The 27355-nt window shown below is 46.6% G+C and overlaps 1 protein-coding gene across 1 annotated transcript in view; it reads left to right on the top strand.

The window, feature by feature from the left end:
• DTNB (dystrobrevin beta) overlaps positions 1 to 27355 on the top strand; it is a 198504-nt gene that overhangs the window by 83243 nt on the left and 87906 nt on the right. The window contains exon 9 of the mRNA XM_086625810.1: positions 6817 to 6894. Coding sequence (XP_086481936.1) covers positions 6817 to 6894 — 78 coding nt within the window. The remainder of the gene's footprint in view (positions 1 to 6816; positions 6895 to 27355) is intronic.

Here is a 27355-nt window from a genome sequence, read left to right on the forward strand (position 1 = left end):
TTTGTTACGTGCGGTATACATGCTGGTTCCTACACCCAAACCTGGAATAAAGACAGGAGAATGTTATCCTGGAATAGAGACAGGAGAATGTTATCCTGGAATAGAGACGGGAGATGTTATCCTGGAATAGAGACTGGAGATGTTATCCCTTCTGGTTTTGACATGGATACGCTTTTGGCTTCAGCTGCTGGAAACCCTTCCCTGCCCTGGGGCCCTTCAGACCGACTTCATTGTCCTTCCAGAAATCTTCAAATGTCAGAATTTCAGGTGTCAGTTATCAGCTTCAGACTCAGCAATTCCACATCTGACTGACAGAGTGTGCTTGCTTTTCAAATTTTCTCCCTTCTTCCCCCCGCTCTTTCCCTCCCCTTTCCCCCCCTTTCCCCCCCTCTTTTCCCCCCTTTTCCCCCCTCTCTTTCCCCCCTCTCTTTTCCCCCCTCTCTTTTCCCCCCTCTTCCCCCCCTCTTTTCCCCCCTTTCCCCCCTCTCTTTTCCCCCCTCTCTTTTCCCCCCTCTCTTTTCCCCCCTCTTCCCCCCCTTTTCTCCCCTCTTTCCCCCCTCTCCCCCCTCTCTTTTCCCTCTCTTCCCCCCCCTTCCTCCCCTTTCCCACCTTCTTTCCCCCCTCTTTTCCCCCCTCTTTCCCCCTCTCTTCCCCCCTTCCCCCCTCTTTCCCCCCCTTTCCCCCCTCTTTCTCCCCCTCTTCCCCCCTCTCTTTCCCCCCCCTCTTTTTCACCCCTTTTTTTTCTCTTTTTCTCTCTCTCTTTTTTTTTTCCTAACTAGCTGCTGTGACAGCCCATAACCCTCAAATATAGATTGCTTTTCCTGAGCCTTGCATTTTCCAAGTCTCTGTACTCTGATGGAAGCAAATAAATAGTGTTGCTTTGCTGCCCTTCAGCAATCCCGGATGGGAGAACTGTTCAGAGTGGAAGGCAGTCTGGTGAATGTTGTTTACCGTTGCTCTTTTGTAAAGGTCCCTTTACAGAGCGATTGTTCAGCACAGCAAAGTCTCAAGACTTAATTCCTTTTATTTATTGAGTTTTTAGACTTCTGAGGTCTCAGAATTGTTCAGAATTTGTTCTGGACCTTCATCAACCAAGTCTGAAGGAAGACAAGGGAGAAGTTAGACCTGGGCTTAATTGCGCGTTTCTTCTGAATGCATAATGATTGATTTTCCTACTTAGGAAAACTGTTGACACAAAATAGCAGTGACTAATCTGTTTGTTTATTTCTCATTTTTAGAGAAGATTACTTTCATATTTAGACAAGATTGCTGAGAATAGATGTAGCAGCAACTTCAGTTACATCTGGATCTCATAGGCTTTACTACAGGTAGGAGGGAGTAGTTAATAAGAGTAAATGCTAGTGGTAGAGAGAAGTCAAGATATTTGCTGAATTTATTAGAATTATGGCAATTACCCATAAAAGCTTGTTGGCATGTTTAGAAGATGATGGGGAAATCTAAGAATAGAATATCATCCATCCTGGGTTTGACCAAAAAAGCTGTTTAGTCCAATATCTTCTTTCCAGTGGTAGCCAAAACTGGACACGTAGAGAGGGAGTTGGTTAGGACAGAAGAGACAGGAGTAGTATTCATAAATATGTTTTGGAAAAATAAAGGAAGATAAACAGGTGCTAGGACTGGAAAGCTTGAACTTGTGATACCTTCTATAAAGATGATTTAAGGTGTTTTAGCTTCAGAATTAACTTTGACATTTGTGTAAAAAAAAAAAAAATTGTGGGTGAGTAAGTTCTTTAAAAGGGCTTCCAAGTGATGGCACACCTTCAGCTCCTGATGTGTTGTTCTATCAAGCCTTTACTCCTTCCTTCCCAAATACATGCCGAACGCAGAGGACCCTCATGATCTCTGCAAGTCTCTACTATTGTGTTCTGATGGCATCTGCCACTGCTGTGCGGTGCTTCGGGATGTGAACGTGCACAGTGCCCGTTCAGAGTCTGAACAAACCAAAGCCAAGGTTAGCAGAAGACACAAAGTCATGTGTTTTCTTCTTCGTGTCCCTGGCCAGAGGAGCACTCCATCATGAGATGCTTCTCACCAGTGCAAGTGTCAGGATGCGTCCTTCTCCTGCCTTTGAGCCTACAACGCTCTTATTTCCTCAGTTATTTCCAGGCCTAAATGAGTCGGGATAGCGTTCCAGTAGGTGACACCTACTTCAGCGCTCACCAGCAATGTCCTGAGTAAAACAAGTGTTCTAGTTTTGCCAAGGATATTGCCATGTTCTTCAGGCTACTGGAACTTTCTGTGGTATACAGCTTGGACCTCACATGTGGAATGGGAATAAAGATTGCTGATGTCTTATTTCTGCTCTGGGGCACAGGCTGGTCTCTGATCCCCTGGCTGCTTGGCTGAGGTCACTTCTTACAAGCATCATGGAAAAAGAGAATTTAAGGAGTTTGATGTCTCAGCTTCTACAGCTGCCACGTTTGTCCCAGCTCCCAGGTACCTGAAGGATTTCTCGAATTTCACTGCTTATTTTTAGGTGCTTTTCTTCCCAAGAGCACCCTGAGCTGCTTAAATACACTGTAAATGCTGGATAAGTTAAATCTCAAAAATTTAACCTGACCAAACAGAAGAGGTTTTGAAAGTAAGTTGTCACCTGTTCTTGATATACATTGAAATCCTGTAGTTGTTTTAATACCTCAGCTGCATTGTGGATGGGAGAGAAGTCACTTCTTCTGGGTGCATCTTCTGCGTTTCTGTGCCAGCGATGGTTTGGGGATTTCTCCTGTCTCAGCTGAGATTATGGAGGCAGAAAAATCTCTCCTTAGTAGCTTATTCAAGAATATTTGTCTTTTTTTCTATTATTTTGATAGACTGTAGCAGATGGCAACTATCATGAGCATCTCGGAAGGGGAATTATTTATGTTCCTTTTGAACTAGAAGTTCTGATAAAATAAGGTTGACCTGCACAGAAAGTCCCAGGTTCATAAAAGCAGCTCTTACCACTCCAATGGTATCATGTACACGATTACAGCATCCTCCTGATTTCATGAACAATATGATTTTTTGTCACAGTTACACAAGAAAATATAGTGCCATCTTGACAGAGTACAGTTTTTTGAAAAAATATTCCCTAAAAATGTATAAATGGCCTCAAGAAATTCTCTGCCTGGGAAAGTCTTTATTGCACGTACTAAAGAAGACAGAATTGTGCAGTTAGAAATCTTTTACCCAGATGTTCGTATTTAATTTTTTTCTTTGCCTTTATCACTGTGAGCGAGGATTTAGCTGGAAAATTGAGGACACTGGTATTTACAGAACTGGAATGAACCTGTGAAATTTTCTCATAGTGATACTAAAACAAGATTACAAACGGTGAATTACATCCACTTTCTTATTAGAAGAGTCGTATAGAAACAATATTGTAATAAAATAAAGAATTATCCTTCACTCAGAATAGCAGAACCGCATAGAGGAGCTTCTGTGGGGTAATGGAAAACGTGCCTCATGTAAAATCTGTTATTTAAAGTAAAATGAATTCTGTGAAAACTCGTGCTGTCTGCTGTATGCGTCTCGTGGACGGTAAGTATGTGCGCGCTGTCCTCTTTGCTCTATAGGCTCCGTATCCCGCCGTGCCATCAGGAAGGGCTGGTGGGTCGCTGCGGTCTGGGCTGCCATGTCCCGGACATGCTCTGCAGTGAGCTTCCCGTGTCACCTCCACTGGAATGCAGTGCCACGTGGGGGAATTCACTTCCCCTGAAACAATCGGGAATACTGGATTTATGTGTCCAAGAGCACGGTGGTTAAGGAAACCGTTTGTCCCTCATGAAGGAAAAAAACGGCCGATGCACACGGGAGCTGCGGAGCAAGAGTTGATGCTGAAAAACACAGTTTTGGTTGCAGAAGCTATTGCTCATTGTAGTTATTTCTCTCACAGCTGCACGTGTAGTTTTATGATAGTAGTTTTTTTGCCCCATACCTGGAAGTGTTCAAGGCCAGGTTGTATGGGGCTTTGAGCAACCTGGTGTAGTGGAGGGTGTCCCTGCCCATGGCAGGGGACTTGGAACTAGATGATCTTTGAGGTCCCTTCCAACCCAGACCATTCTGTGATTCTGTGGTGTACGTGTGTCGTGGTTTAGGCTGGTCCGGCAACTAAACTCCACGCAGCCGCTCTCTCACTCCAGTAAAGTGGAGAGGAGGAAAAAAAAAAATGATAAAGGGACTGAGGGTTGAGACAGGAACAGAGGGAGCACCCACCAACCATGGTCCCAGGCAAAACAGACTTGGCTTTCTTAAAGCAAAACAATTTATTAACAGCTACTTAAAAGAATAAAGACAAGCAAAACCAGTTACTTAAAAGGATAAAAAGAAAACAAGGCCAGATCTTAAAAAACAACACCTCTCCAACCCCCTTTCCTTTTCTTCCTGGCTCTACCTCCTCCCCTCAGCAGCGCAGGGGGACAGGGAATGGGGAGTGCAGGTCAGTTCATCCATGTTGTTACTGCCACTCCTCTCTTAAAGGAGGAGTCCTTACACCATTTTCCCTTGCTCCAGTGGATCCCCTGCTCAGGAGGAAAATCCACAAACTTCTCCAGCGTGAGTCCTACCCGCAGGATTGCTCTGGCGCAGGCTTTACCACAGTCTCAGATTCTTAGGGAGTTGTTGCCACTCGCTCTGGCGTGGGTCGTCATATGGACTCTAAATACGTCATCATAGAGACTTTAAATGCGTAAATGTGTCTCTACCTGTGCCCATGCTTCCCCACTGTCCTCAGGCTCAGGCATCTCCTTTAAACAAAACATCTCCCCACCGATGAGGGGTCGTCCCATGGACTCTAGATGCGTACCGTCCTCAGGCCCAGGCATCTCTTCTTGACGTGGGTTCATGGGATGCGAGTGGGTCTCTGCTCCACCGGGACCGCCTTTGGCTGCAGGGGGGCCGCCTGCCGTCTCGCCACCAGTTGCAGGGGAAACTCAGCTCCGGCACACCTCGTCCCATTCCATCTTCACTGACCTGGTGTCTGTGTGGCCGTTTCTCTCAGATCTCAGTCCTCTCTGGGTGAACTCAGCCCAGTGGGCACCCTGGGAGCGGTGTGCTCCCCAAGTTCCCCAAGCGGCTCCACCGCGGCCATCCTCAGCGGGTGGCACCGGCCCAGCGTGGACCGCCGCCCAGCCAAGTGCCGGGGAGTGGGGGCAGCAGCACACACACCCCCGCCCCTCCTCGGCAAAGGCACACCTTTCCGGTTCCTTTGTCCCGGGATTTTGCAGTGTGGGTGCGGACAGCATGTTCCTTGCCTTCGGTCAGGAAGGAGCAAGCAGGGAGCTGGAGGGGCGGAGGCAAAGCCCTGTTCATTAACAGCTCGTTACTGCAGGACGTATCCGTAGGTTCACTAGCAAAGTGAATGGCTTCCATACATACCGTGGTGTGACACATCTGTCAGCTTTCCAGTCCGTAATAATCCCATTTCCCCTTTTTTGTACAGTAAGAAGTTCCTTTTCCAAAGGAGCACATTCATTAAATATCTTGTGACCAACTAATTTCTTGATCTAGTGTTATATTTAGAGTAACGTTAACATTAAACGTGCAGCATGATTATTTCTGGGCAAATCTGTCCTGAGCGAGGACTGAGAACTGAAGTGCTTCTGCGCTCAGATCCTACCTGGAGCAGGAATGCAGTAACACATACCGGGAATATATTCTTCATGATTTTATATGTTTGACATCCAGGTGCTTTTTCTTTAATGGTTGTTAGATTCTTCAGGTTACTGGGTTCTGAAAATTGTTGAATGAAATAAGCTGGTGAGTCTTAAGGCAGATCCTTGTGTTCACACATGGGAATGAGGAGCCGGCTCCGTGCAGCGGCACTGGGAACATCAGGGAAGGCAGAAACTGCGAATGCTGTCGGGTCCAACGCCTTCAGCACCAGAGTGCTGCAGAAGGCTGAAGGTGGCAAGAATTAATTTCAGTGTTATCTGCAGTAGATCCGACTGAAGGCAAACGCTGAGATGTTGGTGGATACAAACCTGTGGAGAATTCAATCTGTGCACCATACAGGACAGTGCAACAGTTTTCCTTGTGGGGATCTGCACGGGTGCAGTGTTGTCCAATGGGCAAATTGAGCTTTTATCTGTGCACAAACAACCCTGTGTGTTCTCCCCAGTCTTGTTTTAAAGGCTGATGGATGTCTTTGGATGTCACTGGATACTGATTCTACAATAGCACCTGCTGCAGTTATTCTCTCCCACCAGCTGGAATTTGCGGGCAGAGCTGTTGGGGACATCCTACGGGGCTCTTCATGTCCTCCCACCTTCTGTGCAGCCACAAGCACACGGACCCTCAGTGGCCACGGCACCGTGGCACGGGGAACTTCCAGGGTCTAAAAACATAAATAATGGGAGCATCAGTCCGTGGTTGTGTTTTATAGGGCAGTAAGGAACATGAGACTATCAATTTGGGGGTTTTTCAACTATAACTTACGAAAATAAGAACCAAACAGAACGTGTATGTGGTTGTTGTAGAAATGATTTCTTGTTAGAATAAATCTTTGCTTAATTTCTTTAAACATTTCAAATAATTGCCCTAACTTGAATGGTTCCTACATTTGCTCGAACTACCAGACAATGCCAGAGGTCAGTTATGTGATCACAAACGTTAGTTTTATCTTCGTCTTAGTGAAGAGCTGTTAGAGCAGAGCAGACCCAACCCTTCAGGTACCTTTGTGCGAAGTGGTTTCTGCTGCTGCTCGTTGAGCCGACGCTGTCGCAGGGCACAGTGACGTTCTCTTCCCTGGTGTTGGTTTTGTTTCCTTCTGTTATTTTTTTTTTAACTCACTAACTGGAATAAATATTTCTATTGTAGTCCTCCTCGGCCTCTGGCTAACATGAACGACACCATGGTGACCCACATGTCCTCCGGAGCACCAACACCGACAAAAAGGTACGTGTACCCTGCAAGATTGGTTCTTTATTTCTGTGAGAGGTAAAAAAATACGGAGTAGGGATTTTATCACTGGGACTCTTCTGATACATTTCGGGTAACACGACCACTTCAAAACGTGTGTGCGGTATTTGTGGTATGAGCAATTGTTTGCAGTGCTTCATTTTGTTCTCTCTGAAGAGTGATTGTCTTTTGTTGGAATAGGTGTTATGGTATGAGTGTGACCAAAGAAATATCTGGAGAGCGCTGCAGAGATTGTTGTTTTTGAACAGAGCATTACTGCCAAAGCTGTTCTGAGGAGGGCTGATCTTGTGTCGTAGACTCCTCTGCCTGCGAACGGTTGTTGTGTTCTGCTGGAGACGTTTCACATAACGAGTGTACTTGGTGGCCATGGTTAACCGATCCTTCTCCGTGTCAAACACAGCTGAGCTGCCAAAGTTATTCTGAGTTGCCTATGTCTACTAGAGGCATTTAGGTTTGAGTTAGATTCAGGTTTACATTTACTTAGTAGCACATATGTAAATTATTGTATGGTTGTATGTATGTAAACGTGCAAAAAACTGGCTGAGTCCTGTATTTGCACTTTTCTTTCTGGTTAAGGTATGCTGGGGAGAACAGCAAGGTGGTTCGCTGGAGACTTCACTCGTCCAAAGCTGTGAATGAATTCCCTGCAGGGAATGAGAAACCGAACTGTCACTATCTTAGTGACCAGGAGGGACTTGAGAGGCAGATCCCTCAGCAAAGACCCACGTACTTCCCTTCTGCTTTCCTTGATGAAGTCAGGCAGTTGTATATGCAGCTTTGGACTGGCTATGTTAGAACTATTTCAGAATCTGTCTGTAAATCATTCCGTGTGGTGTCCGCAAACACGGCACAAGGTGCAGGACACTGTGTGGCTTCAAGTATGGAATGTGATAGAGTCCCCATCACTGGAGGTTTTCCGGATGCAGTTGGACAAGGTGTTAGATAATCTCATCTGGGCTCTCCTTCCCACAAAAGGCTGCACCAGATGATCCGGTGAGGTCCCTTCCAACCTGAGCTGTTCTGTTATTCTATGAAATACACCTTTTGCTGAAATAAAAGGGAAGAAGCTGAGAGCGGACGATTCCCAGAGCCAGTGCTTTACAGAGTATTTATGTAGGCAGTCCTTAAGCAACGTGACCCATAACATCTCCTCATTTATTGGGTTTCACTCAACCACGTGGGCAAGGTGTCTCACATTGTCTCTGCTTTTAGTCTCTTTGGGGTCCACGTTTGTTCAATGTAGTGCAAACAGCAATCATCGTCTTCAGATCTCTATGAGAGAAGATCGTGCTCAAGGTACATGTGTCCTCTGTGCACACAAGCTTGAAACACTTCCCGAGTGGCAATGTCTGCCAGGTGCTCCTGCAGCCTCCGCATCCTCTGACAGAAAAGGTCTTACAGAATGGAAGGGTATAACCCTCTTGTCAGTTCTGCCTCGGGAGCAACAGTTAATCTGGGTAGTGATCACCTACTTCCTTAATTTCCATTTCTTTGTTTAACCACCTTTTCCCATTTTCTTAATCCAAACTGAACAATTCACATTTAAAAAATCTCTAATTCCACAGTCATCAAGACTATCTCACCTGTCTGGTAGGGAGAGCTTCCTTATGCCATCCTTTGTCTTCTGGCTCACCAGCTTTTCACCTCTTTCCAGTGCAAGTTTCTGTGCTGGTCAGTGGACATGATAGGTGCCTTTTTGTCTCGGGGAATAAGGTGGTCCCAGGAACCATTTCGTAGTCCCAGGAACCATTCATTCCTCTGCTTCTTTCTACTCAGAGATTTCTTCCTTTCTCAGATTGCATTTACTGTCTTAGCTATAAAAATCATGTCTGATCTGGAGAAGAGGAGAGTGAAACTTGAGTCAAGATTATCCAGAGTGAGTGTTTCTTGCTTTCCAAAATACCAGGAGATAGACTTGTACAAAATACAAGCTTACCACTGAATGTTCTAGAGGATGATCTGTGGTGGAGGAGGTGAAGCGATTTTCAGGTATGCTTTTCAGTTGCCGATTTAGTTCTGTTACACAGGAACAAATACTTTATAATGAAAAAAGCAAATGAGAAGGTACCTGTATTGGCTTTATTGCCAAGTACCAGTATCGATCCTAAAGTATGTTTTACCTGAGGAAACACTTCTGGGTTTTTTTTTCCTTTTTTTTTTAATTTTTGCATGTCGACATCCAGAAACTCGTTCAGGATATGTATCTCCTGTGATCGTCTGTGACGAAAAGAGACTCGACTACAAGGTTCAAGCAAACGATCTACCTGGACTGCACTTGCAGGTTTAACTGCAAGGTCCAAGGTAACAACTTCTACTTGGACTGCACTTGCAGGCTTAACTGCAAGGTCCAAGATAACAATCTACTTGAAGTGCACTTGCAGATTCATTCGACTACAAGGTCCAAGCAAACGATTTATTCGGACTGCACTTACAGGTTTAACTGTAAGGTCCGAGATACTGCAACAATTTACCTGAACTGCACTTGCAGATTCAATGCGCCACTATTACAGGTTCTTATAGATACAACGGAGGAATGCTCTCTTGCAATTTAAACCCAAAATATACACTGTTGCAATACACTATCACAGCACACAAGAGAGTCGCAGAATGTACTGTTGCCGCACAGCAGAGTCACAGAATGCACTATTACACACAAGAGCGAGAGAACACACAAGCTCACTAGACTTAAGGCATGCTAAAAAGAGAAAAAAAAAAAGAAATCACTTACCCTCTCAGGTAAGGACTCTCAATTCCAGGGAAGTTACCTTGACCGGCACTCCGATCAAAGGGGAAAAGAATCTCCTCACAGACTGGCTGTGTAGTTGGAGAAGCAACTCCCAATTTCCAACCCAAATCGTAGGGCTTTTATCCCCTGATGTATGTGACTGTGTAGGTACCGTGCCTAAGGAGGGTCTTTAAGGGTGTGACAGGGAGCTTCCCCTTATCGATTCTGCCTGGGGGCGGGGGGGGGGGGGGGTTGTCTTTGAGGGTCTTCAAGAGTCTTCAAAGGTCTTTAAGGGTCTTTAAGGATGTGACAGGGAGCTTCCCCTTATCGATTGTGCCTGAATACCTTATCTCAGGCAACTGGACAATGGTTGAAATGAGACTCAGGGCATGTTCTTTGTTGAGGGATTTCAAGGCTCAAATCAAGTTTTGGTTCTTTGTATAATGCAGCACTGACTCATCAGACAACTCAGGGCTGAGCTATCTACACAGCTCCCCGTGGGTCGTGGGTCGTCTCTGCCTCAAGGCAATACAAAGCTGGGTTGCTTCCACAACCCCACTGTGTCACCTGTGCGCTGGGCATTGCTGAGAAATTTGATTTGGATTTGTGAGCCGGATGATCCATACATCGTCTACCAGCTGTGCTCCTGTTCCTCCGTGGGCAGGTCCCGGCCTACCTCTTCCTTTAATCTGAGAGTGAGGACACCACAGAAAATGCTAGGAGAATACCATATCAGACACAAATCCAAAATAAGAAGAGGGCTGGATATTATGACCTGACCCTTCAACTTGTTTTCTTGGCCATGTAGACCTTACAGTACACGGCTGAGATAAGGAATAGTGGAACAGAGTTTGTGTATGGGATAACGAAGGGAAGAAAATCAACAGCTTATGGTAAGTAGGTATTAGTTGGTCAAGTAGTGTTTAAGGTAAACACTAATTAGATTATGATAAGATCTCTACATTGTCAGGGGTTTTAAGAGTACAAGAATTTCATGCTGATACTGTATCCTGCCACCCGTGATGACAAGTAGCAGATGTTTAGGTAAGATTATAAGCAGCAAGTCATTAAGTCAAAACTCTTCCTTTCTTTTTTTTTTGTAGAATTCACCTGTTAATCTTCCTTGTGCTATTGAAAGTTGTATTTATTCCACCTGCTTCTAGCCTAAGAGTCCTTGTCCAATTAATTCTTCCTTGCACAGACAGTAATCTGTAACTCGGATCACGATCATTATTCTTTTCATAGAATCATAGAATGGTTAGGGTTGGAAGGGACCTCAAAGATCATCTAGTTCCAACCCCTCTGCCATGGGCAGGGAAACTCTCCACTACACCAGGTTGCCCAAAGCCTCATCCAACCTGGCCTTGAACACTTCCAGGGATGGGGCAATGGGGCATGCACAACTTCTCTGGGCACCCTGTTCCAGTGCCTCACCACCCTCTGAGTGAAAAATTTCTGCCTTATATCTAATCTAAATCTGCCCTCTTTCAGTTTAAATCCATTGCCCCTTGTACTATCACTACACGCTCTTGTAAAAAGTCCCTCTCCAGCTTTCCTGTAGGCCCCCTTTAAGTACTGGAAGGCTGCTATAAGATCACCCCAGAGCCTTCTCTTATTCAGGCTGAACAGTGCCAACTGTCTCAGCCTGTCTTCATAGCAGAGGTGCTCCAGCCCTTGCATCATCTTCGTGGCCCTCCTCTGGACTCGCTCCAGTAGCTCCATGTCCTTCTTGTGTTGGGGACTCCAGAGCTGAACACCGTATTCTAGGTGGGGTCTCACAAGAGCTGAGTAGAGGGGCAGAATCACTTCCCTCAACCTGCTGGCCACACTTCTTTTGATACAGCCCAGGATACGATTTGCTTTCTGGGCTGCCAGTGCACATTGCCGGCTCATGTTGAGCTTCTCATCTACCAGCACTCCCAAGTCCTTTTCCTCAGGGCTGCTCTCAATCCATTCTCCGCCCAGCCTGTACTTGTGCTTGGGATTGCCCCGACCCACGTGCAGGACCTTGCACTTGGCCTTGTTGAACTTCATGAGGTTCTCACAGGCCCACCTCTCCAGCCTGTCCAGGTCCCTCTGGATGGCATCCCTTCCCTCCAGTGTATCCATCACAACACACAACTTGGTGTCATCTGCAAACTTGCTGAGGGTGCACTCGATCCCACTGTCCATGTCTCCAACAAAGATGTTAAATAGCACTGGTCCCAGTACTAACCCCTGAGGAACACCACTCGTCACTGATCTCCACTTGGACATTGAACCGTTGACCACAACTCTTTGAGTGCGGCCATCCAACCAATTCCTTATCCACCGAGTGATCCGTCCATCAAAACCTTGTCTTTCCAGTTTAGAGACAAGGATGTCATGTGGGACAGTATCAAATGCTTTGGATAAGTCCAGGTAGACAATGTCAGTTGCTCTTCCCCTATCCATCAATGCTGTAACCTCATCATAGAAGGCCACCAAATTAGTCAGGCAGGATTTGCCCTTAGTGAAGCCATGTTGCCTGTCACCAATCACCTCCTTGTTTTCTGTGTGCCTTAGCATAGTCGCCAGGAGAATCTGCTCCATGATCTTGCCGGGCACAGAGGTGAGACTGACTGGCCTGTAGTTCCCTGGGTCTTCTTTTTTTCCCTTTTTAAGTACCTCAGTACTCAGTACCTCTTCTTCTTTTCAACATTTCTTCATGTGGGATGACCAGAACTGCACCAAATAGTCAAATCTGAGCCGACTTTGGGGTTCCAGTCCCATGTTCTTCTGCTTGTGTGTATTGCAGGGATGCGCACACCTCTTGTGAGCAGAGACTGACCCAAAGGCACGCAACTAAAGAAACCTTTCTCTTCTCTGATGTGGGCAAGGATATGCACAGATCTGGATTTGATCACAAGAATCCCAGAAATACTAGATGTAGACACTGCAGTGCTCAAGGAAACTTAAATAGTTTTTCAACAGTGCTACCAAGATTAGTATTTTGACTAATGAGGAGGTGACAGAATCAGCAACAGGTCTTTAGAATCAGCAACACCCTTTGGCTTGGAGCATTTTTGTGTTTATAAAGGAGCAAGGTCTCTGTTGCTGTCTGTTGTCCAAGACAAGACCATATAGACCAAAGAAAATTCAGAAATAAAGACTTTGAGAAATCAGACCTATGACTTGTCATCTGCCTCTACACACCCTGAAATTGCCAGCTACCAAGGATGGTTTAGACACTTCCTCAAGAGAATCAGTTCTCATTTGCTAACTCAGGCCTTGTACATCTGTAGAAGGGAGCCAAGTGAGATCATCAAAAAAGACTGGATGGTAACAAAAATGTCAAAATGAGCTCCTTCAGCCATTGGGGATGATCCTTGATCACACTTATTACTGAATAACGCACCAGCTGGTTGCAAGCAGCTCATATTTTGGAAAGCACACAAGTAACTATAGGTGACTGCCCATTCACAAGCACAGAACTTTTCTGTATGCTGGTAAATATGTCATTCCATTAGTGATTCAAAGGCTACACTGAGGTAATTGAGAATGAAGACCTCTATTCTTTACAGATACCATCTCCAGCAAAGACTAAGAAAAGAAATTGGAATAAACACCAAAGAAATGATCCAGTGCTGCAAAATGATCCTTGTTGTCATCCTTTGTGCACAGTTTGCTTTTCCTGAGAGGCGAGGTGGTCGCAGAAGTGTGGAATAACACTAGAACAGTCCAGAACGTGTCTTTAGAAAGCTGAAATCATCTTACTTTCAAGTGTTATCTTTTGTCAGGCACCACGAGAACTCTTGGGCAGCAATTACGGTAGATGTCATCATCTGTGGTCACCATACCCATATTAGTACCTGCCTCTTACCGAGGTCCTGGCTCATCCCTCTTCAAGGATCCCACTTTCAGAGTCCTGTTACGAAAGGTTACTTCATCTAGCAGATTTTACAAGAGTTCATGGGAAGAGGCTTCTTCTCTCTATACTTGCTTATTCCAGGGAAGGAATGGGGTATTTATATCTTCCTGGACCTCCGTCATTCCAGCTCCTCAGGCTCTCCACTTGCAGAACACATACTTCTCCACAATCACTCAACAAGACCCTGGGTACTTGGGGCTCGCAGTGGGACCCAAACACATCTCTCGACAGGTATTGTTGTTCAGACTCTGCGCAGTGCCTTTGTTCTTTGCAAAGTATCTAGTTGTGGTGACTACGTACACCTGCCCAAGTCTAATCAGGGTTGGATTGGTTTTAATCACACAATAGTGAGAAATACAGGTCTTTGTCAGAGCTTCTCTATTGGTCCAGCTGAGGTTCTACAAAGAGAAATCAGTGAAAGCTGTTTCAGATTATAGCATTTGTATGATCCAAACTGTTTCCATCCCTGCAAGGCATGCCTGCTGCTGTTACCGAGGTGAACCACGATGAAAAGCACTTTAAAATAGCATAGATTACCTGTATCAGGCTGTGTCCACACTGACCTAAGAAACACAGCTTACCAGGTTTTACTTGATACTGCTAAAACTTTGGCTCGGGTCAAGTATGCTGTGTAATGTGCTCTGGCAGCCCAGAAAGCCACCCGTGTCCTGGGCTGCATCCAAAGCAGCGTGGGCAGCAGGTCGAGGGAGGGGATTCTGCCCCTCTGCTCTGCTTTCGTGAGAACCCCCCTGCAGCACCACGTTCAGCTCTGGGGTCCCCAACATCAGAAGGACATGGAGCTGTTGGAGTGGGTCCAGAGGAGGCCACGGAGACGATCCAAGAGCTGGAGCACCTCTGCTATGGAGACAGGCTGAGAGAGTTGGGGCTGTTGATCCTGGAGAAAACAAGGTCTCTGGGGAGACCTTCCAGCAGCCTTCCAGTACCTAAAGGTACAAGAAAGCTGGAGAGGGGCTTTGGACAAGGGCGTGTAGTGACAGGACACGGGGCAATGGCTTTGGACTGAAAGAGGGGAGATTTCAATGAGATCTAAGGAAGAGATTCTTCCCTTTGAGGGTGGTGAGGCACTGGACCAGGTTGCCCGGCGAAGCTGTGGCTGCCCCATCCCTGGAAGTGTTCAAGGCCGGGTTGGATGAGTCTTTGAGCAACCTGGTGTAGTGGAAGATGTCCCCTGCCCATGGCAGGGGGGTTGGAACTGGATGATCTTTGAGGTCCCTTCCAACCCAACCATTCTGTGATTCTATGGTTCTAAGTACACACATTTCAAAAGGAAAATGTAAACACTGCAAAATTAATTAAAAGAGCTAGAGAAATATCTAAAAGCTGGAAATGTGATGCTAACGGAGTGTCATCTGTTTAGTTCATTAAGGAAGGCAGTGGTGTGAGTTGATTGCTTGGTTACAGGTATTTATAGATGGAAACATACCCAGTACGGGGGTTTCAGCCTCGCACAGAGGGGCATGTCACGGTCCGCTGACTTCTGCATAACTTCTGCGTACGGCCAAACTAGCTGGTTACAGAATCATGGGGGGTTAGTAGGAAGTGTGAAAGCTGAAATAGGTGGTTCTTGCCTCAGCTTGGAAGAGCCTCTGTGTTTATCTCGGCAGATGCCCATCCCATCCCTGTACGGTGTAACATTTTTGAGTATTTTGAGACTTTTAGTGTGCTGGCTGAGCCGCTGAGTGTGTTGAAGTGATATTGGCTCCTCTGACGTCTGGTTTGTAGCAGCACGTCTGTGTTGTCTTTGTGTCCTCCCTTCCTTTAAACCTGGAAAACGCACAGGTGTCAGGAGTTAATACCAGAGCAAGGGGAGGAGGAGAAACGGGGTGTTCCCCCATGGAAAATATCTTGTATTTCTCTTTTGTTGGTTCATGTATGTCTGATTGCAATGTTTTCCCCAAGATTTATTACGGTTACTGTTGCTCTGGGTTAATCTGGGATGTAGAAGGTCATCACTAGAACCAGGGGCCTCGTTTCCCTGGCTGGAGGCACTGTCACCTCTTGGCAGCATGGAATGACAGCAGCGGGGCCACTGGGGTTGCTGTGTGTGAGCCGAGTGAGGTTCGGGTCCTCCTATTAATGTGCTGAGGCTGTTCAGACTGGCCACTTTTCCATGGCTTGGCTTCCTTCTGAAAGCCAAATTTGTTCCTAAAATTGTCTGCATCTTATATACCTGGAATAAATGATGGATGAAAATGTTAGAAGTTACATGTTTGCCTGTCTGGGAACACAAAATTCATCCTGAAAACAGGAAGGATGGGGCTCAGCCAGGCTTTGGATGTCCTCAGTGCTGAAAAAAAATGAAAGGGCACCAGCCAAGCACAACAGTATTTGCTAGAAATAGATTCAATTTCTGTGATGGTGATATTATAGTATGAGCAAAAGGTCGTATCCTGCCCAAATCTTTCCCATTCTGAAGAACGTTTTACATTTGTTTATACCTTCATCAAACTTTGGTCCATCACGCTAATATATTCCAGCTTCCACCAGGCTGATCCAAGAGTGAGGTTTTTTGAGATGCTTTGCTTTCTTTCCCCCAAAAATGGAGCAAATACACATCAATTTATTTGAATGCAAAGTTGGAAGGAGTAGTGAAGGGATACCTACACGTGATTTTGTTAGAAAAAGAGAACTGCTTCTGCAATTTTTTTAATTGCATCCCCATGCTATTAAGAAGTTCCTGTTCACGGGGTTTCCTGTAGATACAGATAGAGGTGTCTGGGTAGATACAGCTAACACAGAACCTCAGTGGAAGTCGATACCGTTTATCGTATATAGCTTGAAAAGCCTTTTTCATGTGCTTCCTAGTAATGTTTTTAATGAGAAGGAATTTAGTCATAATTATGATTATTGCACTAAATTGTTTCTGAAAACTGGTCTCGATCCAGTTTTAGTCTGTTCATTGCAGATGCACACGTGGAGGGTTTGGGTCTCTCTAGGAGCCACATTGGATTTCTGCATCATCCCTGGGCTCCTCCACGACCAGAGCCGGCACAGAGCTCGGTGGTGTGCCACACTCCTCCGTCCTGACCTCCTTGAGAAAGCATTAAGCCAGTCTGCATCCTGAAAATACATTATCACCCCTGGAAGAGAGGCTGAAATCAGTAGCTCTTGCTGTGGGAGAATGAGAGACTTCTTGAGCTTGTGCTTCACAGCTCCCACCTCGAGAAACCGAGGCACCAGTTTGGTGACCTAAGGCAACGCAGGCAGTGCTCAGGGCAGGGTCTCCCTGGGGAGGAAGGCTGCGGCCAACCTGGAGAGACCCCCCTGCAGCAGCGCGTTCAGCTTAGGGGTTCCCCAACATCAGAAGGACATGGAGCTGTTGGAGCGGGTCCAGAGGAGGCCACAGAGATGATGCGAGGGGTGGAGCACCTCTGCTATGGAGACAGGCTGAGAGAGTTGGGACTGTTCAGCCTGGAGAAGAGAAGGCTCTGGGAAGACCTTCCAGCAGCCTTCCAGTACCTAAAGGGGCTACAGGAAAGCTGGAAAGGGGCTTTGGACAAGGGTGTGTAGTGACAGGACATGGGGCAATGGCTTTAAACTGAAAGAGGGGAGATTTTGATGAGATCTAAGGCAGAAATTCTTCCCTCTGAGGGTGGTGAGGCACTGGCACAGGTTGCCCAGAGAAGCTGTGGCTGCCCCATCCCTGGAAGTGTTCAAGGCCAGGTTGGATGGGGCTTTGAGCAACCTGGTGTAGTGGAAGGTGTCCCCTGCCCATGACAGGGAGGTTGGAACTGGGTGATCTTGAAGGTTCCTTCCAACCCAAACCGTTCTATGATTTGGTGATTCCATGATCCTTGTGATGGTTCCATCCGTCCATGTCAGAGGGCTGCTGAAGAAATTGCCGGGACCGGCTGCACTGTGGAGCTCCTTGCGCTCCCCGGGCACAGTGAATGCCACTGTTCTGCAGCAGGGCAGGATGGAAACCTCTTTTTGTGATTTGCTGCTGCTGAAAACATGAAAATAACCTCCCTTTGACAGCTGTTCTGTTGGGGATAAGACTGAGCTGAAAGAAGAGGATTTTAATGCCTGAGCTCACTTGTTTTGCGAACTAAAAAGTGAAAAATGAGCAAACGAGAGGAGCCCTCATCTGTCCTACGCTGCATCCCTGCTCGTCCCTCAGAGGAACCTCTGTCATTTCCAACCTCCTCATCCTCTGCTTTCAGTGGGAACATACCCAGAGGGGCAATGAGCTCTCCGGATCCCACCGTTTCAATAGCTGTGTTTCACACGAGGCCGGACCTCTCTGCCGTCTCTGAGACGCTGCAGATAGAATGAGGTCAGGGAAGTTTTTCTGGTAAGTGGGGAGTTCTGGGAACAGAAGTGTGGCTGTGGCCACACTCCGCTGTGGAATTTTTTCACGTTTACATATGTAACATTAAAATTTTGATATTTTTTCATCTTGCAAAATGTAGGTTTCCAAATTAAAAAAAAAATATTCCAAATTAAAAAGCCAATTGATTCAGTGGTGTGTTTATATTTGATAGTGTTGTATCGATGTGGGAGACAGATGTTCCGTGCATTTGTTGAGACATTTACAAAGGGGAAATTTTAATGCACCCTTGCCTGTGTTTGTTACCTATGATGCAACAAAACAGTATTTCTCTGATCTTTACGGCCAACAAGCCTTTCTAAATGAATGGAGATGATTAAGCCTCTTCTGTAAGACTAGGCCAAGCCCATTAAATGTTATTTGTTTTGGCTAATTTATTTTAAATTGCTACAGGAATAGGTTTATTTTTTTTCCTGCTGTTGTGGTCAATGCGCACTATTCTTCTTTCAGTAATTCTGTTCCCAAAGACAACCTGTCCTCAGTTTGGTGAATGACGTGTGTTTCCCTCTTCAGATACCCTTCTGCATCATTCGTTTTCTCAGCAGCCGTGGTCAGTCTGTAGGTTATGCAGCAACTTTTACATTGCAGATCTGTGTCAGGATTTAAATGCCTCTTATTACAGTCTTGTCAGTGTATGTACCATGTGAAAAGATGGATGGATCATTCTCTGTTTTTTCCTAAAAGGAAAAAATGTCTCTATTTTCATTATGGGTCCTATAAATGTGTAAGATGACAATCATCTCAGCTGCTCAGTGGTCTACAGCAGACACTTTTCTCCCTACCCTACCCGCCGTAGGCTCCCTGCACAGTTTAGGTGGACAAATAAACTCTTCGGGAGTGTGGCAGAGCAGACCTAATTCAGATATCCTCTTCAAGATGAGAACAGTCTGGCAATGCCGATTTTCTTTCCTGTTGACCGTAACGGGAGTGCAGACAGCTAGCTCATGCTAAGAAGCCTCTAGTATTTCTGCCTCTACATCTAAGGCAGAAATTTTTCCCTCTGAGGGTGGTGAGGCACTGGACCAGGTTGCCCAGAGAAGTTGTGGCTGCCCGATCCCTGGAAGTGTTCAAGGCCAGGTTGGATGAGGCTTTGAGCAACCTGGTGTAGTGGAAGGTGTCCCTGCCCATGGCAGGGGGATTGGAACTGGATGATCTTGAAGGTCCCTTACAACCCATACCATTCCATGATTTTAGTAATGTGTGTTCAGGGAGGCAAAAGTTTCTCCCTTGGACTGAGAAGTGTCTTTAAAAGAGAAGACCTTCTCAACAACCTTGCCTATGAAAGTAGTCACCGTATTTGCTACCTGTAATACAACAAAATACTGCATTCTTTTCTGATTTCTAAGGAGCCTGGAGACTCTAGACATTGCATTTGGTCAGGTAAAACATGTTCTTACAGCCTAAAAACAAAATCGTTTGCAACTCAAGAACCGAAGCTGAAAGGGGCATGATGTCACCTGCCGAGACAATAGTCAGAAGCCTTTTTTTTTTCCTATCTGAGATGTTTTATTTCCACTAACTCTAACTTGGATTTTTTTCCAAGTCTTCTGCTCCTAAGGTCACTGATTACTGCTCTTCCTGGTCCCTCGTGCTCTTCCTGCCTTTATTATTGTTTGTCCCTGTTTAGCTTTGCTGTCTGTGATCTCCCACCCTGAGTTCTGTCCTTCTCTGGGTTCACAAACGGATGTCTGCCTGGGTAGTTTCCAGCTTTTTGATCAGACCTGCAGAAACTTTCCTCTGCCTTCAGCTATGCGTTGACATGTTTCGTATCTGTGTCGTTGATGCTGTCCCTTGTTTTTTTTAAGTTCTGTAACCCAGAGAGGTTTTATTTGCTCAGCTTAATTTGTCTTCTGACAATTTCCAATGTGCCTTTTTTTCTCCTGTGTTCCCATGTCTGCATTCATCTCTCTGACGTTCCCTTCTGGCTGTCCAGTCACCAGTTCCACCTGAAAGTCACTGGGACTACTGTTATTGTCCGCTCTGCTCTTTTTCTTTGACACAGGTGGAGTACATTCGTTTTCTTATGTTCCACTTCTTAGACCTGTGTGACTTCTGGAGACCCCAGATCCATTTTAGCTGTAGTTCAGCCACACAGAGGTTTTGGGAAAGAGCGTTCAACAGCATAAGCCGGGGCGGCAGTTGCTGTTGTAGGTATGGCGGGGTGGTCCAGCACATTTGCACCGTGCCACCTTATATACGCCTACATAATGGGAAAATAGGCGTACTTTCTATAAAAGAGATAAAAATATCTCTTTGTTTGACAAGGGGGATCCCAGCTCACATGTCACCTCACGCAATGACGATGTGACAGCACAACAAGATGAAAGAGAAAGGGATGGGAAGGAGGAAGGAAGGGTGAGGACAAGGGTCAGCAGAATGAATCGGCCTGATGATTTCAAACAAAACATCTGTGTTTCTGTACTCGTTATTTAAACTGATAGCTGAATGCCTATAGGAGGTACTTTTTTTTAACCTGTGGTTTAAAATCCTCTGGGTGCAACGGCAAGTCTGTGGGATGTGAGTTGAGGAAGATGCGTTAGGTGAGAGCATGGAGAGTTTGATGGGGAGGGAGAAACAGTCAGAAAGCATCAGCAAGGGGAGGGGAGTAGTTGGGATGTTTACACACTGCTCCTCTCCTTTCTCTGGTTGTGCTGTCTCAGTTTATCTTGTCTGCTGCTACTGAAGTTATATTTCCCATTTGTTCGAGTTCTTCCTCCCTCTGGTTCATGCTGGGTTTCCCAGTGACAGTAGCACAATGCAGCTGCTGTCACAGGGCTGTTGGGCCGAGGAGAGCTGCGGTTGTTGAAATGCTGTGCCAGAGGGAAGGGAATGGGGAGCAGGACGGTCCGGCTGCAGCACCCTGTGGGCAGAGTGGACCCAGAGTACTGCACTCGGAGGGTTTGGATTTGGTCTCTACCACCTTTCTCATCACATTCCAACACTTGGTTTCTTCTTCAGTTCTTTTTCACTCCATTTTGCCTTCACTTTTTGTTATTCTGGCTGCATCACCTTGGTCTGCTCTGAGGTTTGTCAGCGTGGTTCACCTCGGGGTTTATATTACAAAGTCACAGAAGTCACAGACTGATAGAGATGATCTGGTCCGGCCCGGGCTCAGGCAGGGTCAGACAGAGGAGGGTACCCAGAGCCATGTCCAGTTGGATTTTGAACATCTGCACAGACGGAGACTCTGCAGCCCCTGGGCAGCTATGCCAGCGTTCGATGACCCTCACGGTGAAAAAGTGGAGGTTTGTATTCCGATAGGATTTCTTATTTTGTGCCCATGGCCTCTGGTCCAGGCACGGGGCACCACTGGGAAGAACCTGGCTCCCTCTTCTTCATTCCCTCCCTTACGGGTATTCCTATGCACAGATAAGGTTCCCCTGAGTCTTCTCTGCTCCTGGCTGAGCCGTCCCAGCTCCCTCAGCCTTTCCCTGTAGCAGAGATGCTCCAGACCCTTCAGCTTCTTTCCTGGATCCGGTCTGTCCATGTCCCTCTGGCTCTGGGGAGCCCAGCACTGGACCCAGCACTCCAGGGGAGCCTCACCGGTGCTGAGCAGAGGGGCAGGATCCCTCCCTCTACCTCCTGGTGACACTATGATGCTGATACTTTCATTTTTGTTCAAATCATCTGTTTTTATGCTTCCACATGTTCTTCCCTGTGTTTGGTAGAAGTTTCCCGATTAAGATTTTGATTTTTTTTCCCCCAAGTCTGTGAACAGCCGCGTACACACCCAAACAGTTTCTATCACTGCTCTCCTTCTGCAGCCGCTTTGCTGCTCTTTGTTCCTCCCTGTCCTCTATCTGTCTTAAATTCAAGTGTTACATGATCATGTTTTTTCCCTCTGTTCTCTACTTTACTGATGACCATCCGGATGCTGCTGTATTGGACTGCATTACGTTTCCCTGTGTTATTACGCTGTGTGATTTCCAGCTTGGATGTACACCCCGTCAGCTAATCTGCATGTGATAGCTGTAGGGGGGAGTCATAAGAAATTAAAAGGTTGTTTATGGTGTTCGAGGAACATAGTGGCTTCCCCATGACTTGAAACCTTTAAGCCAGATTACATACCCTGTCTGAGCAGGGTGCTGCAGGTCAGCTGGACGCATGGCTTTGGGTCAGAAACTGCTGTGCTAAATTTCATCATCTGTGTTATGTAGAGAATGGTGGTAATTATCCTTTCTGACCTTAACATCTATTTAAATCAATCACAGGGGAAAGCAGTGCGACAGAAAACAGGAGATCCCTTTAGATTACATCCTGGCAGCTCCTTCAAAAGCTCTTTCCCTTCTCTGCAGCCAGAGCAGCACTGTGCAATTTCGTTAGGGTTTACAAACTTGTGAGCCAACGTAACGGAAATTTGCAGGGATTTCTTGCTGTAAATTATGGGATTTAAAATAAATTGTCTGTTTTACTTGGCTTTGCTGGTAGATTTTCAGAACAAAAATTAATTTAAGATGCCAAAAGCACCATTTAAATACCTTGATAGTTTATTGAGTTGCTTATAAAGCTGCAGAGCCAAGTCTTAGTGTGTAGGATTTGGGGCAGGAGCCAACGAATCTTTCAAACCCCATTCTTGTTGACATGCAGTTACACGTTCGAGCCCCAGGCATGACTGAGCACTCGGACCCAAACCTGCAGCTGTCACCCCAGGAGCAGGAGAAGGAGCAGTGTGATTCATAGAATCACAGAATGGTTTGGGTTGGAAGGGACCTTTGAGACCATCTAGTTCCAACCCCCCTGCCGTGGGCAGGGACACCTTCCACTACACCAGGTTGCTCCTTGTTTTTCTCTTCCCATGTAACACTGCTTCCCTTCTTCCTTCAGCAGGAGCCTGGTTAACGTCATTTCTTGCTGTCTTTTGTCTATGGCTTTGCACGGTGTGACATGTTTTTGCGTACGGTGGCTGTTGTTGTAGAAAAAGTGTGGGAAACATACTGCAAAATGACATTTTAGTGCTGCTTTGAAGAGTTCAGTTACAGCATGCGGCTAACCTGGGGAGAGGAGGTGGTATTTTGTCTTTGGTACCATCTTCTGAAAACTAAAAGATTCAATGACTATGGTATAGTTCTGAGTTTCTCTACCAGGAATATATTCATTTTTTTCAAAAAGCCCAACAAAACAAGCCCTGAGCAGCATGTCTGATATTGGCCCAATCCAGGCCACGTTCAGGGCCAGCTGAGATATCGAAATATTTTCTTGGATGTCGACATGACCTCAAAGTGCTGGATAAATAGAAAGTTACTTTCTAAAGGTGTTTTTTTTCCAACAGTAAACTTTCCCAGGCTTCAGGTTTTAAAGGCATTTTCAGAGAGGTGCAAATCCAGCAGAACCTCCCGCGGTGTCCGTGTCCCCGCCGTCCGGCTGTGCTTTCCAAAGGGCACCGCAGGCCCTTTTCTGTACAGAGGAGGAACAGAGACACTTGTGTTTGAATTATGAAATAAACGGAAAAAGGAGACGGGGCAGCAGCGTGATGTCAAGAGACAACGTTGCCATTTCTCGTGCTCCCAGGCTATATGAAGAAGTATTTTTGCTGAAATAGAATCATAGAATGGTTAGGGCTGGAAGGGACCTTCAAAGGTCATCTAGTCCAACCCCCCTGCAAGGAACAGGGATATCTCCAACTAGATCAGGTTGCTCAGGGCCTCGTCCAACCTGGCCTTGAACATCTCCAGGGATGGAGCATCCACCACCTCTCTGGGCAACCTGTTCCAGTGTTCTACAACTCTCGTGGTAAAAAATGTTTTCCTAATATCCAATCTAAATCTACCTCCCTCTAAAATACATGTCTGAGAGTCGAAGGGATACCTTCGGATCCCTGAACGCCTTGTAAAACAATCGGTCCGTACCCACGTAGAGGAGTATGGAGTAAAACCAGCTGATATATCTGTGTGAAGAACAAATCGTGTCAAAGGCTGGGAGTCGGGCGGTTGTGCCTGGGTGGGCGGCCTCGTCAGGGAGGGGGAAGTACTAATTTAAAACATATTGACTCATCCAGCTTTGTGACGCTATCCCAGATGGTATTTTCATAAATAAAGTAGGTAAATGTGGGCTGGTTGGAAGTGCTGTTATGTGGGTGCAACACCAGTAGAAGAATTACAGTCAGAGAAAGAAAATATCAATATTTTCCTACCAAAGAGGGAGCACGTGTCGGGTGAGATCCCACGGAGTCCGTTCCCAGTTCCACGTTACTCACTTTGTTCCTCGGCAGCTTGAACAACAAAATAGGGAATGTGTGTACATGGATTTCATACCCACACTGTGCAAGGCAGGTACTGGAGGTTCCTCGGAGGGGAAGCCTCTAATTCAGAATGGCCCTGAAGATCAATAAGATGAAATTAATAAAGACAGCTTCAAGTGACAGAAAATGAAATTAAATGCATGGATAAGAAGTAGAGATGACTGACAAGACAGGCCCACTGCTGAAAAGTGCCCGGGGAGTGGTAGAGGGTTAGGAGCTGGATGCAAATCAACAAAATTCCCAGGAAAAAGCAGATGATGATGTGATTGGGGTTTGTAGTCACAGGAGCACCATATCTGGGACAGCCCAGGGAATGATTCTGTGGCAGTGGCTTCCACCTCATGTGCTGTGTCGACTTTTGGACAGCAGATGTGAAGAAGGGGTCAGAGGCATTGCAGGTCCAGAAGCAGCTGATGGTATCAAGGGCTTGACCTTCCAGCCAAGGGGAGCCTTCGGCTTTGGCAGGGCTCCTATAGCCTTCTTCATGGGCAAGGGGTTGGGGAAAGGACTCGGTGTCCACCTGGGGAGTGGGGGGAGGAGACGCATCAGATCCAATTCTCAGCAGTGGAGGTTTCAGGTGAGCAGCAGAAACTGTGGGTCTAGAGGTTCGTTAAGTCCTGTGCATCTGTTTCAGGGCAGGGTACAGGGCATAGAGCATCCTGGTGTAGTGGAGGGTGTCCCTGCCCATGGCAGGGGGGTGGGAACTGAATGATGGTCCTTTACAACCCAAACCATTCTATGATTCTTTTTCTTCCAAAACCATCATTGTTAAAGCTGTTGCCATTTTGAGTTAAAAATGTGCTCATTGCTGCTGGGCTTTCTCCTTTTCACAAGCGCATGTGTAACAGGTTGTCATGGTTTGATGTGGAGGGGGGGGTGGTTCTGGTGGCAGGAGAGGGGTTTTGCTCCCTGCGACCTCCCTGGTTTTGGATCCGGGTTAGGCTTAGTTCTGGCCACCAGATCAGACTGCCATCCCCCTCGGGGTGAGCCAATAGGGCGCCTCTGCGAATTGCCCTATTTAAGTCAGGACAAAGGAACCGGAAAAGGTGCTTCGCCCAGGATCGAGCAGAGAAGGGAGGAGGGCACTGCCCCCGCTCCCTGGCTCCCAGCCGGGCAGCTGCCTGCGTCGGGCCGGCGCCGCCCACGGAGAATGGCGGCGGCGGAGCCAGCTGGGGAACTTGGGGGCACCCCACTCCCGGGGTGCCCACTGGGCTGAGTTCACCTGGAGAGGACTGAGATCTGAGAGAAACAGCCGCATCGACAGCAGGTCAGTGAGGATGGAGCGGGAGGAGGTGTGCCGGAGCCGAGTTTCCCCTGCGGCTGATGGTGAGATAGCAGGCGGTCCCCCTGCAACCAGGACGGCCTCGGTGGAGCAGAGACCCACTCGCAGCCCGTGGGGAGAAGATGCCTGAGCCTGAGGATGGTCGTGTTGGGGTGCACGACAAGGCAGAGCGGCATCTGGAGTCTGCATGACGACCCACGCCGGAGCGAGTGGCCACAGCTCCCTAAGTACCCGAGACTGTGGTAAAGCCCACACCGGAGCAATCTGTGGGGAAGGATTGTTTCCAGTGGGCTGGACTCACGTTGGAGAAGTTTGTGGATTTTTCCTCGTGGGTAGGGGATCCATTGGAGCAGGGGAAAAGGGTGTAAGGACTCCTTCTCCTTTAAGAAAGAAGCAGCAGTAACAGCACGGAATGAACTGACCTGCACTCCCCCAGTCCCTGCCCCCTGTGCTGCTGGGGGGAGGAGGTAGAGCCGGGAGGAAAAGGAAGGTGGGGCGGGGGGAAGGTGTCGGTTTTAAGATCTGGTTTTGTTTCTTTCTGTCCTCTCAAGTAATCGGTTTTGTTTCCCTTTGTCCTTCTAAGTAATCATTAATAAACTGTTTTGCTTTGAGAAAAGCTCTGCCTGTTTTGCCCAGGACCATGGTTGGTGGGTGCTCCCTCTGTTCTTGTCTCAACCCTCAGTCCCTTTGTTGTTTTTTTTCTCTCCTCTCTACTTTACTGGAGAAGGAGAGACTGTGTGAGTTTTAGTTGCTGGATCAGCCTAAAACCACGACACAGGTTATAATGGAAGAGGTCTCAGGATCAGAACTGTTGCAGTTGCAGCAGTGTGTCTGCTATAAAGTGTATCTAAAGTAAAGCTTTGGAGCACTTGCCAGCAGTCAGGCTTCACAAAGGGTGGGTCGCTTAAAAATTCTGTGCAGTGGTTAACGTTGAGTCTCTTTCTCATGACAAACCCGTTATAACAAAGGTTGCTCATCGCCTGGAGGGGTTGACATGGGTGATTCCATTTTGCCTCTTTTTTATAAGGTCTTTTTCTGCTTCTGGCAGACTTCTGCAACATGTTGCTGCACATAACAGGGAAGGAAAGAGTTTGTATGTCTAAAAAATGTGAATTCTGTTTTCACAGTATCAGTATATTGAGGCTGAAAGCAATAAATGCCGTGTTTATAGAAGCTTCTGAAACAAATACGTCTTGGACATGCATGGAAGAGGAATTAACTGCAGTTTATAAATTGAAAGAGCAACTTGAATACCTGACAGAGAAATGAAAAATGGGATTTCTCGAACACTCATATTTTAGAAAGAAATGCATATTGTGCTAAAATAATAGTGATCTATGTTCAGGAATCACTTTTTAGGTAACCATCTGGTCTCCTATCTGTACAGGACTTTTCATCTTGCAGTGCCGAGCGGTGTGTTCTCTGCACATGCCCCATTTGGTGTGGTGCAGCAGCCCAGGGAGTCCCAGGGGCAAAGCCTCCGTGGACATGGAGAGATTCCAGCACAGCAGAGATGCTGTGCCGCTCTTCCACACCAGAGGAGGAAATGTCACTAACCTGTTGTGTGGTGCCTGGGGTAAAAAAAAGAACCATTTTCCCATGTTCTCTCAGGGTTTTTGAGCTGCTGCTGTCGCCAGCACGGGTTAACCCAGCACGCGTTAGTTGGGCCATACAAACAAACAGTTATTGATGTGGGATGACGTCCAGCAAATATTTGTGTTGAGTCTCTATTCATAGGAATGTTCAAAACTGCAGTCGCTTTCTTTTTGTGAGTCCTCAAAACAAACAAAAACCACTGCGTCATTTAATGAATCCCTGGTAGAGGGTAGTTCTGTTGACACCAACCACTGATTTTTTGGGGTTTTATCACTTTCCTCATGTTTTTGTTCAGCGGACCTCTATTACGAGGCAAAGAGAGGAGACTGGACACGTTCAGTTCTGATTTTAGACAT

The sequence above is a fragment of the Tauraco erythrolophus genome, chromosome 2 (genome assembly GCF_009769465.1).
Source record: "Tauraco erythrolophus isolate bTauEry1 chromosome 2, bTauEry1.pri, whole genome shotgun sequence".
Taxonomy (NCBI): domain Eukaryota; kingdom Metazoa; phylum Chordata; class Aves; order Musophagiformes; family Musophagidae; genus Tauraco; species Tauraco erythrolophus.